The following is a 14,674-nucleotide window of genomic DNA, read 5'->3' on the forward strand; positions in this document are numbered from 1 at the left end:
GAATAGGAACTAAGCTATCGGCAGGCCGGCTTTGACAAAACACTGCTATTGTGAAGGGAATAAAGAAACAATTTCTCTTTGAAGTTACAGACAGCTTTAGGATCAGTGTGTGTGTGCTGCAAATATAAGGTGCACCAGTCAAAACTGTTTCCAGGTCAGCTCTCATGCACACTGCTGTGTCATCTTAAACACTTCATCAAAAATGGTAACCCTGATGTTAAGAAGTGAAGCACCTATTCGTGGTTCTGTGGCTACACCTCTTTTGTAGACCTACATCCCATTCTGGCTTTAAAGGTGTTTCGGAATAGAAAGGAAGCCATTAATCTTTACTCATCTCACACAGTGTCTACCTGCAGCTGAAACCAGCCAGCCAGACAGGCCCAATTAATTGACAGCTAACATTTTCTTTCACTTTCTTGTTTTCCTTTGCCGCCACAGGCTTTGTCCTCATGTAAATGTCTTCAGAACGTCATTCTCTCCCCCAAATGTCACCATCGCCTCAATGCCCATACAAAAAGAACCTGCCTTCTTTCCGCCTGGGCCATAGCCAGCGATTAAAATCTCGCACAATGGCTCGCTATCCCTGAGGATCGCGTGTCTTTTGAATCTTTTGATTCTGCTCATTGTTTGTTATAATAGGCAGAAGGTGGATGTGAGGGAAAACACATCTTTTCACATTTCACACCCACACACAAACAGTTGTCACACCTGCAACTAGGAAGCCATAGGAACCCGACACATCTACAAAAAACAGCAATCGCAGTTGAGTAGAGAAAAACATATTATTAATGTATTAAACATTTCATTACAGATTGTTTCCTGGGACAACCTCAATCCAAACAGGATGGATTTTTTTCCCATATCGCTTACCCTACACAGGGAGCCTGAAACCTATCTCAGGGAACTCTGGGCACAAGGTGGCGGACACCCAGGATGGGGCGCCCACCCGTCGCAGGGTACAATCACACACCCATTCACACACTACGGACAATTTGGAAATGCCAAATCAGCCTACAATGCATGTCTTTGGACAGGGGGAGGAAACCAGAGAACCCAGAGGAAACCCCTGAAGAATGGGGAGAAAAAAAGCATTTCTGATTACATGGTCAATGGAAAGAGTTTAATTCTACCAGATAACTTTAGTTCATATCCTGAGCTTGGGGTTACTGTCAGGGTGATGTTTTGCTCGTTCTCCCCATGTCCACATGGATTTCCTCTGGGTTCTCTGGTTCCTACCCACTTCCCAAAAACATGCCTGGATTGGCTTTCTAAATTACCCTTAGATGTGAATATGTGTCCTTGTTGCCATGCCATGGACTGGTGTCCCACCCAGGGTATATTCCCTCACGCCTCACACCCAGTGAGCCTGATCATCATAGTTATTCATTTAGTCTAATATCAGCTGGGAAAGAAGAGGAAAAAAATCAGCAGAACAAAATGTAGACTGCTTAAGCCACGCCAATATCAGATAATATGCTGTTCCCAAATCCCACCATTGTCCTCCTGCATTTGCTGGCCACTCCCTGTATGTGAAATCCACATACAAACCCTCTTGGCTCCACAGTTTCTACCTCAAATCTGGATTAGCCACACACAATGACTAGCGAAGCGACAATAGAGGAATTAACAAGAAGTGCTCCAGGAAAGCTTACGCCAAGCCAATATTCTTGGTCAGAGCAAAAAGGTTCATGTGACAAAATGGGGTTTGGAAGAGAAAAACACCCAGGGATACAAAGCAGCCAGCACTGCTGATCTCAGCTCATCATCCCCACTGTACATTTACTCAAATCTGATTCAGAAGCAGTCTATACTCTCTTGCTGCTGATGCTATTGATGCTCGATGCTCTGTTGATGCTAACCCTGAACAGTCACTTGCTTAAAGGTAAGCTAAACTGCTATAAATGGTATAATAATTACTATTAAAGAGTGTGCGAGTGTTTCCATCCTGCAAGGTAAATTGTGCTCAGAATTGACAAATGCCAGATTTATAATAGATATTTACTTTAGACGTTTTGGATACCAGCAGGTATCCTGGGCAACAAGGAAAAGATATAAACTGCCAGTCAAATGTTTTTTGTCTTTATGAGGCAGTTATTTCTGTTAAGGGTTCTTCACTTCTTCAATACACTATATGGCCAAAAGTTTGTAGACCCCTGACCATCACACCCATATGCAGTTCTTCTCCAAACTCTCGCCACAAAGTTGGAAGCGCACAACTTTATTAGATGTCTTTGTGTGCTGTAGCATTACAGTTTCCCTTCACTGGAACTAAGAGGCACAAACCTGTTCCAGCATGACAACGCTCCTGTGCACAAACGAGCTCCATGAAGACCTGGTTTGTAAAGTTTGGAGTGGAAGAACTTGAATGCAGGACAGAGCTCTGACCTCAACTCCACTGAGCACCTTGGGGATGAACTGGAACTCCACAGCACCCCAAGCCTCCTCGACAAACATCAGTACCTCACTAACGCTCTTGTGGCTGAATGAACACAAATGACCACAGCCATGCTCCAAAATCTAGTGGAAAGCCTTCCCAGAAGAGTGGGAGTTATTATAATAGAAAAAGGAGACGAAATCTGGAATGGGTTGTTCATGAAGCACGTATGGGCGTCAATGTCAGGTGCCCACAAACTTTGGACGCATGTTCTATATGAAACCCAGTATGGTTCTACTCAGGACCTCTTTAAGGGTTCCCCCAAAGGGACAAGACAAAAGCTTTAACTATAAATGGACAGTAAGTGATGAACGATAGAGTACCAGCAGAGATGGGTAGAGTAGCCAAACATTTTACTCAAGTACAAATAAAACTACTTGTAAAAATAATTACTCAAGTAACAGTAAAAGTAATAACTACATGAGTAAGAGTAATAAAGTATCCAATGAGAAGACTACTCAAGTAGCAAGTTACCAGTTACTTCAGATCTCATTCAAATGTCTGAATCTCAGACTACATGGAGAACTCTGAGTCACACCTCTCCTTGAACGTCTGTCTGTTCTGTTTATATGATATATAAAACTTGGGCTCAAGATGAAGCAGCATATCCCAGTCCTGTGAAGGGTATAATAACACAGAACCTGTTATTTTCACCACAAAATCTCACACACACCCCAAAAAACACACACTTTCCCCACAGTTCCCAACTGTCATAACATATTAACACCACAAACCTGTCAGCATTGTAACAGAACAGAAGAGAAAGCATGTGTAGACACAGAGTGAGTGTGTGCGTGTGTTAGCATGTTTGTTTGTCCTGGCTCCGTCGACACGCTCGCTTCATCTCCCTCTTCTTCCATTATCTTCCAGGACTGAACCACTAAAAAAAAAAAAAGTGAGCGGTTGTTGCGTCCGCATTCAGATGACTGCAGCGTATCGCAAGACTCGTGACCTCATTATACAGGATATCAACTAATTATTAAAACTACACCCATATATTCATTAACATTTAGCAGTACTGGACCACCACAGAATATAGAGAAGTACATTTCTGTGATTGAGTAAGAGCATAAGTATGGACAGTTAAACCTACTCTTAAAATACTTTTCTTTTCTTTTCCCAAAAACTAAAGTTACTCAAGTAAATGTAATGAAGTAAATGTAGTGTGTTACTACCCATCTCTGAGTACGAGATAAACCCAGGAAGTGATCAATAACATCTAATAAAAGCAATGGCAGAGTAGAGGGACATGTGTCCAAAAGCTGTTGTTCCACTCGCTCAAACAACAGCGTGTTACACTAGAGTTACTGTTACAACAACAGTGTGTTGCACCAGAGTACGACAGAAAAGTAAAGCTCCAATTAGAAATTAGAGCAAGGAAGTGTTTTAAAGGTCTGGCGACACGTGAGAGATTCAAGAATTTGAAAACTGATGCTAAGTTAACATTCATTATCTTACTTTCTTTACCAACTTTACTTCCTTTATTTGACTTACTAACCAAACTTCCATTACTTTTCTTACATACCTTACTTTACCTAGTAACAGCACCTCATTTTCTTACCAACTTTATTTACTCAATTTTACTTAACCAACTTATTTTTCTTACTAACATTACTTACAAACCTTACTATTAAATACTAACCTAACTTCACTTATTTACCAACCCCTTTGTTTTTTTTTTAAACTTTATTTAGCTACATTACTAACTAAAGCCGAGTTGTGGGTCCTGACTTCTGATCCAGTCAGTTGCTCACTGCGCTGATTCTACACATTCAATCACTTAAAACATTGCTGTATTTCTTCATCTGGAGACAGATGTGTTACTGCTTGTGTGGAACCAAAGCACAGACAAAAGGAACTTTCGGAATCATATTACATAATTTTTGATAAATACACCATTTTGTTGATGCAATGTCCTAAGAGGGAGGGACTCTTGTGGTAGAGTACTAAAGTGTGGTCAAAGCCATGAGCACAAATGTCCAGATCACAGAGGTTTTAAAGGATAAATAAGCAATGTTTTATTTAAATTCACATAATTTATCATATACATTAAAGGAGTCGTAGAAAGAGCAGAACAGAATGAATAGAAATGTAGGAGAAGCTATGAAAGTAAGTAAGTACATTAGGAAGCAATTAACAGAAATATTCCTGGTCAAAATGGTACACAGACAATGGAACAGAAATCAATAATGTTTGCATTTCATTTAAATACATAAATTAGACAGAATGTAAGAATGTTGAGTTGCCAGTTAGTAGCGCTGCATATTAAAAAATATCTGTTGCATATGTACTTGTCTTTAAATCGGTCTTGGAATTGCAGACAAAATGCCGAGTAAGTTTCGGAAATGGAATTTCCAAAAAAAGGCACATCTGCACTTTTGAAATATAGATTTTTTTTGTACAAATTCATTAGCAGAAAAACAACCGATTAAAAAAAAAAAGTAATTGCTTAGTTGGTGCTTGAGTATAAGCTGACCAGAAAAAAAAAGGAAAAGAAGGTAATTTACAACATTAAAAAAAAAAAAAAAAAAAAAAAAAAAAAAAAAAAGAAGGTTTTTAGAAAAAAAAACAGTTTCCTCTGAATGTTTACAGTACTGTACCTGCTGTGTTTTCTTGTTGAAAATCTGCTTTTTCACAGTGTTGCTACAGATTACTAAGAAGATCCTGACGGAAAGATTTATTCAAGGACTCCCTGAGACTCCCAGTTTGCTGTCAATCTGAGAACCATGTGACATCAGATTTTTTTTGCAAAAAAAAAAAAAGAAGGGGTACATGCTGGTACAAGTCGTCAGTGGTGCAGAAAGGATGTGATGGAAATGACCGCAGTGAATAGGAAACTTTTTACTAAAGTTGTAACTCATACTTAATTATATATTAGTGTATTTTTCTTAAAACGTTTAAAAAAAAAAAAAACAATTTAAGGCAAAGCCATAAGCTGTATTTGGCCACTTATTTTAATATTTGTTCCTCGATTTATTCTTGTAGTTCAGAGGCTATTTGGCAAAGATCAGCAAATTTGGCACAGGCAAACTTAAAGAGCCTTTACTCAGCGACTGGATCCATTCCAGCCTGTTAGTATCGCCATTACCTTCAACTCTATGCCCAGCTGAAAAGGCTTTCTTGGTCCGAAGTTTTGCCTAGTTCTTCAGCTGCATCATGCTTTTCTCAGTTCTACAGTGTTTGATTTATTTATTTATTTGAATCCTCCGTCCGTGCCGGCATGGCCCACATGCATAACAATCTTCATTGAACTTTACAGGTTTGTTTCATCAAATGAAGGATCATTCATGTTCTTTAATACTCTCCTGACTATCTTCTCCAGCTCTTTTCTTGCTTTCTGCTCCTCCTCCAAACTGCTCTTCATCCTCTTGTTATCCTGGGGAAATAAAATTTGAATAATCCGGGTCATGGCACCAGATATCGATTCATAAGCAATTAAAGCTCAGGAGTGCATGCCGAATGGTTAGAATAGATTTTTTTTCACTGAATATTCCAGCCATTTGAAATGCAGCTCATATTTTGTTTCTTGTTTTATAGGCTCTTGATGAATTCATAAACATTGTAACAAACATGTAGACTGTTGTAAAATAAATAAAGTTTTAAAGTCTATATGAATGTGTGTGACACACATCTGTCCTTTACACCAGTAAACTAAAATCACCTTCTTTAAAGAGTGGGTAATGTGTGGATAATTAAAAATACATAGACTTTAAAAAAAAATAAATAAAAAAAATAAAAATAAAAAACATTCAAGCAATATTGTACAATTTTCCAAAACTCTTCCATGCCTGAAGAATAAAATTGAATTGTCCTTGACTTTCAGGATTTAAAGAACTATGAGAATATGCAGGATGTACCTGATTTCCTGTTAAACATCAATCTTGAAATCGCATCCACTGAAACATTTCATCATAAACTCATATGTCATAAATAAGTCATAAAAAACGTACCTGCTTGAGTTCCTGAACTTCATCCCTCAGTGCATAAACAGTGTCCACCAAACTCCTTTGATGAAAGTGATTACAACACAGTACAATAATTATTACACGAACCGTATCTACTCATAGAAAACATACTTTTATATTAAATATAAAACTGCTTGAAATTAAAGGGCAAAAACAGAAAATGGTATCCCATGCCATGCTTTTACGCTTAAATCCAGATGCCATGTGTGAAAATAACCCCACTCCCACCCCCTGAGAGACTGGTGTTGAATGGACTGTATTTACATAGAAGAATCTGATTGGCTCTTACATTTGATGATGCAATAATATTTCCTGTAATGTGTTCAATACTAGTTCATATGTTCGAATGGGATTTTCAGCTGACCTGGTTTCTCTGCAGTGATCATTTTCAGATTTTGAACAGTCTTCACTCTTAAATGAATATCACTGAATGGATATAATCAGAACACTTTTTAGTGTTTTTTTTTTTTGTGTGTGTGTGTTTCTTTAAAATACTATTCCTACCTCTCTTCAATCACTGTCTGACCATTGCTCTTTATTTCTTCTACAATGATCTTCTCCTCTTCAGGGAAAAGCATATGCAGCCCTGAATCCTTCCTTGAACCTGTTACAGAAAAAAAGAAGGAAAACAAAAATCTGGAGGTTTAAAATGTCACAGTTGGAGGAAGTCATCCGGATAACGATCGTTAACTTACTGCTGTTTCAGGTGACAATGCTTAAGAAGATGCACAAAAGACTGACAACATCAGTCAAGAAAGTATATTTCACATTACATTAAAGTATAACACTTAAAATCAGTCAAGACGTTCATGATCATATCTTTCTTATTCCCACAAATCTTTAAAGCACGATATTTTATACCACCGAAGCGGATATATTTCTGCACATTTTACGAATGTGACTATAGCTTTGCATATGAAATGCTGGAAACTTGGCCCTTGAAGCTTGAGATATTACTTGAGATGTACAATTAAATCTAAAGCATAATATAACCTAGTGGCAGAGACAACTACATATTGAAACACATTAGTTTCAATATAATAATATTGGCACCCTTGGTAAATACGAGCAAAGAAGGCTGTGAAAAATTGTCTTTGTTGTTTAACCTTTTGACAAAAAAAATAAAATAAAATAAAAAAATACTCTGTCCTCATGGATATCAAACAACTGCGCAAACAGGATTATCAAAAAGAAAAACAAAAAAAAAACTTTGTTAAATATAGGTATGCAACAATTATTGGCACCACTATGAATTCATGTAAGGAAAATATATTTGAAGTATATTCCCACTGATATTTGACATTTGTTAGTACACCTGGGTGACTAGGAACAGGAAATTACTTAACCATGACTTCCTGTTTCACAGGGGTATGAGTATGAGGTAACACAGGACAAAATCCCTTAGTCATTCATAACATTGGGTAAGACCAAGGAATATAGCTGTGATGTGCAGCAAAAGGTTGTTGAGCTTCACAAAATGGGAAGTGGCTATAAGAAAATAGCACCAGCATTGAAAATGCCCATTTCCACCATCAGGCCAATAATTAAGAAGTTCCAGTCAACTGGAATTGTTATGAAACAACCTGGAAGAGGACGTGTCTCTGTATTGTCTATATAATCTCCAAGGATCACAGCTGGAGAATTGCAGAAGTTAGTTGCGTCTTGGGGTCAGAAAGTCTCCAAAACTACAATCCGAAGCCACCTACATCACCACAAGTTGTTTGGAAGGGTTTCAAGAAAAAAGCTTCTACTCTCATCCAAAAACAAACTCAAGCGTCTTCAGTTTGCCAGACACTACTGGAACTTCAAATGGGATCGGGTTCTATGGTCAGATGAAACCAAAATAGAGCTTTTTGGTAATAAACACCAGAAGAGGTTTTGCTGCACAGAGAGAGGTAGCCATATGGAAAAGTACCTCATGCCCACGGTTAAATATGGTGGTGGCTCTTTAATGTTTTCGGGCTGTTTTTCTGCCAGAGGACCTGGACATTTTTTTTTTTTAGGATACATGGCATCATGGACTCTATCAAATATCAACAGATTTTAAATGAAAACCTGACTGCCTCTGCCAGAAAGCTTAAAATGGGCCGTGGTTGGATCTTCCAACAGGACAATAATCTAAAACGTACATCAAAATCAACACAAAAGTGGTTTACTGACCACAAAATCAAGGTCCTGCCATGGCCATCCCAGTCCCCTGACTTGAACCCCATAGAAAACCTGTGGGGTAAACTGAAGAGGAGACTCCACCAGCGTGGACCTCGAAATGTGAAGGATCTGGAGAGATTCTGTATGGAGGAATGGTCTCAGATCCCTTGCCCTGTATTCTCCAACCTCATCAGGTATTATAGGAGAAGAATCAGAGCTGTTATCTTGACAAGGGAGGTAGCACAAAGTATTGACTAAAAGGGTGCCAATAATTGTTGCACACATATTTACACTGTTTTATATATATATAATATATAAAAAAACCTGTGTTGTGTTTGCCAAGGGTGCCAATATTAATGGAGAGTGCACTATACACACGCGGTCAGAGAAACAAGTATAATATTCAAATAAACTGGAATACAAAAAGAAATGCAAGGAAAGAGGCAGCTAGTCAACAGAGAAACTGACTTCTAACATCAAGATTATGAGGATAAAAAAAAACCGAGCAAAATGGGAGCATTCACACCAAGGAAGTAGAAAACTCTACTTTTCAAAGCATATTTATTTACAGTAACCCTTACGAGAGGTTGAACCCATCCTGTAACTATGGGTTGTCCATATACTGTCATAATCCGAGTCTTCTGATTGGTCAGACGACAGTTCCAGGCGCAAGACGCTGGCACGGCAACCTGCAGCTTCCACACGCGACTGGCCGATGTCAGCCAGCACGTGATTATGCATCAAATCAGTGCCCTGCCATGCTAATGATTTGGGGCAGGTCAAATGTTCAAACCAATCAAACGGAAGTGGGGGGAGGGGGAGGGTGTTGGGGGTGGAGCAAACCAACCAAGAAGCAAAAGATATTGTTATGATGAGTGGAAAAAAAAAAGGGCCAAAACAATTAATTTTAATATTGAAATGAAAGCATGTTCAAATCAAATAGAAATAAATGGGACATTTATTGAAGTAAACGCAATGGAGCACCGAAAATCAGGAGAAGGGAGTGAATGAGGAAAAAAGGAGACAGAAAACAGAGAAAGTGGTTAAAATCAGATTTGTTACACAGAAGAACAGAATCCCTAAATAACAGTTAATGCAAGACAGAAGGTAAGATTAGTGGAAAGAAGATTACAGGATGAAGCACAACCTTGATTTCCTTTAGACCGAACAGATGCTGTGCCACAAATGATGTTGAGACGGCAGAAATAGCTCGATGACTAAGATGTCATTATTCTTCACAGCATTCAAAAAGTAGCACTGCTATGTTTAAATGTTGTTCCAAGGGTCTGCACAGTAAAGCCAGTCCAATGCATGAGAGAAGAGTCCAACTAGTAACCGCTCCACAGGGTCATCATCATCAATCATCATCGTAAAAATACTTTATACCACATGAATTCTGATGAATTCTTGAATCTGATTGGTCAGAAGGCATAGATTCATTTTCTATAATGGCAGGTCTGACAGTAGTGGACGACTTCAAGGCAAATCAGCTTGATATTAATTTGTTCTACTATGTTATTGTTTTAAAGTAAGCAACCGACTTCTCACAGATTCTCCACAACATTGGATACAATGGATAAAGTGTTGGTCATTAATTCATTTTTAAAAAATCGCAATCGTTGACCAATTGCTGTGGTTTTAATTCCAGGTGCCGTACACCACCAACAGTCAGAGGATCTTGGGAAATAAAATGTTGTGTATTTCAACATCCAGATCAGGTATCAACTGGGCTATGTGTGGGAAATTACAGTGCTCAACAATGCTGAACACTAAACAAACTGAAAAAGGCATCATTCAGCATGTATACTAGGGTTTTATTACAATAAAACATATGCCGCATTTACACTACATAGTTCAAGTGACCCAATCCCGATTTTTTCCTCCCATGTGGCGCAGATCGGATATGACTCACGAACGTGTAAGCAGGGAAAAAAGCACACAAATCCGATATTCTCAGATTGGTTTCAGGCCTCGTTCATATGTGGAAATAAATCTGATACGAATCAGATACGTGCATTTGCGTCTGCAGTGTAAGTGGACAGATCGGATATTCCCCCGTCAACGCGAGTCGTACGTCATTGAAAAAGCGACGATGGCGAATGACGTCAACTCGGGTGGACACCAAAAAAAAGTCGTATTCTCATAAGAGAGCACTGGTGAAAACCGCTCACACGACATATAAAAAGTTTCTTGTCTCATATGAACGTTGCTGATCCACTGTTCCTGACCCCAGGTTTCAACAACTTGATCCCACCAATCTTGAGTCCTCTGCCGCATCCACACGCCTCTCTGAACCGATGTAGCAGCAATCATTGCTACACTCACCCAGACTGCAACAAGGGCTCTCTTCTTTTTTTTTTCTCCGCCTTAAGAGGCCGGGGTTTTGCTTACCTTGTATTATATTTTCGTCTGCGTCCATTGTGAATTGTGCCATTTTTTTACTTCCTTTTCGGCCCAAGCTTTTCCGGTGACGTCTGCCTCGGGTTGTTTCACGAAGTGTATAGTGTATATCGGATATGGGTCGCTTTTAAAAGAAGATGTACGCGGGTCGTAAAAAAATTGGATATAGTCAACCAATCGAAACTGGGCATCAAGACCTATAGTGTAAATGCAGCCATAGTCTCTGTGATTATCATTGTCCATTTTTATTTGTCACACGGCCAAGCAGGAAAAAACGCTGTATGCGTTATAAAGAAATTCAGGAGACATGAGCAATTACATTTCAAAGAATCAAGTCAAAAACACCTAGAGCTTGAGAGCTTAACAAGTTCAATTATGGCATGCTCTTACTTGAATTGAGTGTTTGTCTTGTCTTGGCACTTGTGCAATACGCCTCTATTACTTTTAGGATTTGTGCATCCTCCTCCAGGGCTGCAGTGCCTGAATGGAAAATGGGACAGGATACTTAAGATACACAAAATATGCCATGTATAATAACAAATGCATCAAAAAAAAAACCCTTAAAAGCATAAGCCCTCAACATGACATGCATCTACATACTTTTCCTCATAGAAAACTCCTCATCTGATGGCTTCCTCTCTTTGCGTTTGTGCAGAAGCTTCTTCATGCTCTTGGGACTTTTGCTGAGATCCTGTGCAAAGACAGAAGAATAGTAAAGCCATTCTATTCATAAAATACGTGTAGAAAAAAAAAAAAAGAAAGAAAAAAAAAAATTTCAAGCAATGAATTACAGCTAGTATGAGCATGTGCAAGTCAATGAATGGATTGAGATCTGCATAAATCTAGATCCATCATCTTAGCAGTTGATAGATTATGCATACAATGCGCATCAAAATATGCATGGCCACTTGCCTAGTACCTCGGAGGGCAAAGTACAAAGCATGAGGCACAAGAAGATTGTTAAGCTGCAGTAAAGGAGGCCCAATCTGGTGTGCCAATACTCTATCAAACACAGAACTGTGTTTCGGCGGATGATCCGTTTTGTTTGGGGAAATAATATCCTACTATCTTGTCTACTATCTTGTCTAAAATTGAACTTTTTCCTTTGGCACAAATCGCTACACTGTTTATCACTGATCCTTCTGGTGAAGCATGGTGGTGGTAGCATGGTGTTGCACGTAACCCTTGTCCTCTTGGTTGCGTCTCCAAAGCGAATTCCTTACCTAGTCACAGCCTCGTGGTTGTGCCATATTCTTTCCACATTTTAATATTGGATTTCTCGCTCTGCAAGATGTTTGGGATATATTTATAACCAAACCAGACATTTATTCGATAGCTCCTTGGTCTTAATGATGCTCTTTGCTTTGGTATGTTCTCAAACAAACTCTGTATCTATACTGAGCTCATATGACACTTTAACTGCACACAATTGTATATTAACTCCTAATATAAATGTAGCAACCACTCCAATATCCACACCTCTTTATAACAGAGAGCTGCTGATGCTTTTAAAGGTGGTGCTGGTCGCAGACAGCTCAGGCTCCATGGTTTCTGGGTTTTTGGTGGCTCCAAGGGTCCCCACATCATGGTGCTGTGGGGGGTGCAGTGGGACGAGGGGTGAGGGAGGGTGTGGTAGGCTCCCCGGCTCTCCGAGTGTCTCGAAGGGGTGGGTGGGTGAGCGGGGAGCTGAGAGGAGGAATCAAAATACAAGATTGCTGAGCTGAATATATTTACATACACCATCTCATCTGCACACTACAAATATAATGATTTTTCCCCCCTATTTATTAAAGAATGACGTGTCACATTTTTTTATCAGGTTATAGTTATATTGTTGTGTTAGTTCCTGTTGTTCCCTACAACTTTACATGTTTCAGAGAATCCACAAAGCGCAAAGTCCTCTAGCCGGAAGTCTTTCCACTGGTGGAAAACTTATTGATCATTACAAAAGTCCTGACACCGGAGACTCCTTCCATAAGTTACAGAAAACCTCTCATCAAATCAATGAATATAATGGTGATGGTAAATAACATCACTTTATGTTTAATAAAATCCATTGATTGTTCAGTTTAGACTACGTATGTGGAATGTCCACTCTGTGTTTGCGAGTGTGTTCTGACCGTATGGCATGGTTTCAAACTGGAAATGCTGCTTGACGTGCGTCTGGTCTGGCGGTGAAGATGCTCCACCCACTCCTGTAAATCCTGATGGTTATTGCAGATCACCTGGATCCTGTCAATCATGCTCCCTACAGAGGAGACACACAAACACAAAATCAATGCACATTAAGCTACAGACATCATTCCATATATTACAATATTGAATTATTCATCGTGTGTGTATTTGTCTACTTATCTAACAGCAATGATGCAATTACTCACTCACCGGATAGTTCAAAAGTGTTCCTTGTTTCCTCACTCTTGTTAACAACCATCCCTGTTAGAGGAAGTTTCCCCTGCGGAGCAACAAAAATATGCTGGGACTTCCTGCAGACACTATCCAAAAGCAAACTGCTGCGCTCGCTAACGAACACCCACACTCCTTGTTAATTTACCTGGTAGATAAAGCAGCTCATCCGAGGGCTCGCAGAAAGCACCAGCAGCACATGGGGGAAGAGCAGGAGGTAGCGTTCATTCTTCTCCTGAAAGGGGGGGGGGGGGGCGGGGGGTCAAAACTACTCATTACACACTGCCCTCATGAAAGAAAAAGTAACTCATTGGTTTTGAATACAGAATAAAATAGTTTACTTGATGTAGGCTAGCGGTTTAACATCAGGGAGCTACTGCTGGAGAAGCGATGCTTAGTATACGACTTATATTGTGTAAGTAAATCAAAAAATTCAAATTATGCTAACAGTGACACTGGACACAAAAGTTTCAAAGTGATGTCACATGATCAAATTCATGTTTGGCTGACCAAATTTAATTGAAGCTCTTGTCTTGTTGATGCAGAGACAAATCAGGACGTGCCTGAGGACAGTGGCGTGTGTATGTAGACTCACTTCGCTGCCATGGTTCTGCATGAGGACCTGAGACATGTAGATGACGGTGCCCAGGGTCTTAATGCCCTCCCCTTCCCAACCACGCACCGGCTCGGTCAGAATCTGCAGCTCCAGCTCCTTCCGCTTCCTCACCTCCTGACACTGTGCCTGAGACCACACACACAAAAGAATTATACCATACACATACACACCCCACAGGATGCACTACATGTCATTACATTACTATGATTGGTATTGCAGGTCCAACAATCCTCTGTGCTCCAGCGTAACACAGGCGTTTAGCCAGCAGTCATTATTGTGAAAGCAAATGGGCGAGACAAAAGCTGTATTCCAACTATTCCAAGATTGAACGTCGTTCAACAATAATTTACGAGACGACAGGAAGTGAAAATAAAAACCGAGGACAATAGTGGACCGTATGTGGCCGGTCCTAATGAAATAGCACACTGTGTCCACTTTCTCTCCCTTCATCTCTGTGTTTCTCTCTATTCTCTGTAACAGAATGATAAGAGGTGTTTGAGGGGATAAGCTGAGCTGTGATAGACAGCCTGAGAACAATGTAGAAAGAGAAACGTGCGAGAGGGATGGAGGATTTTTATACATTTGTGCCAAGCAAAGGATTTTGCAAGTGTGCAAACCTCTTAACACAGTCCCTTTACAAAACAAACCATACTATAGACACGTCTTATTCCAACATAGACTACACACCCTGGACTCCAGCTAACC

General features: G+C 39.7%; 1 protein-coding gene across 2 annotated transcripts in view; it reads right to left on the bottom strand.

Moving 5' to 3' along the window:
• Window positions 1-734: 734 nt before the first annotated feature.
• The window catches only part of arhgef7b (Rho guanine nucleotide exchange factor (GEF) 7b), a 42,168-nt gene continuing 28,228 nt past the window's right edge, over window positions 735-14,674 (bottom strand). Inside the window, exons 12-22 of one of the 2 annotated variants that reach the window (XM_053615311.1) lie at window positions 13,949-14,095; window positions 13,502-13,588; window positions 13,333-13,402; window positions 13,068-13,195; window positions 12,427-12,633; window positions 11,548-11,638; window positions 11,338-11,427; window positions 9,123-9,308; window positions 6,904-7,003; window positions 6,385-6,439; window positions 735-5,810 (exon numbers count right to left, since the gene is read on the bottom strand). In XM_053615311.1, coding sequence (XP_053471286.1) covers window positions 5,688-5,810; window positions 6,385-6,439; window positions 6,904-7,003; window positions 9,123-9,308; window positions 11,338-11,427; window positions 11,548-11,638; window positions 12,427-12,633; window positions 13,068-13,195; window positions 13,333-13,402; window positions 13,502-13,588; window positions 13,949-14,095 — 1,284 coding nt within the window. In that variant the 3' untranslated portion in view covers window positions 735-5,687. The remainder of the gene's footprint in view (window positions 5,811-6,384; window positions 6,440-6,903; window positions 7,004-9,122; window positions 9,309-11,337; window positions 11,428-11,547; window positions 11,639-12,426; window positions 12,634-13,067; window positions 13,196-13,332; window positions 13,403-13,501; window positions 13,589-13,948; window positions 14,096-14,674) is intronic. The other variant, XM_053615310.1, reaches the window with a different exon arrangement.

This window comes from Ictalurus furcatus, chromosome 26, assembly GCF_023375685.1.
Source record: "Ictalurus furcatus strain D&B chromosome 26, Billie_1.0, whole genome shotgun sequence".
NCBI lineage: Eukaryota > Metazoa > Chordata > Actinopteri > Siluriformes > Ictaluridae > Ictalurus > Ictalurus furcatus.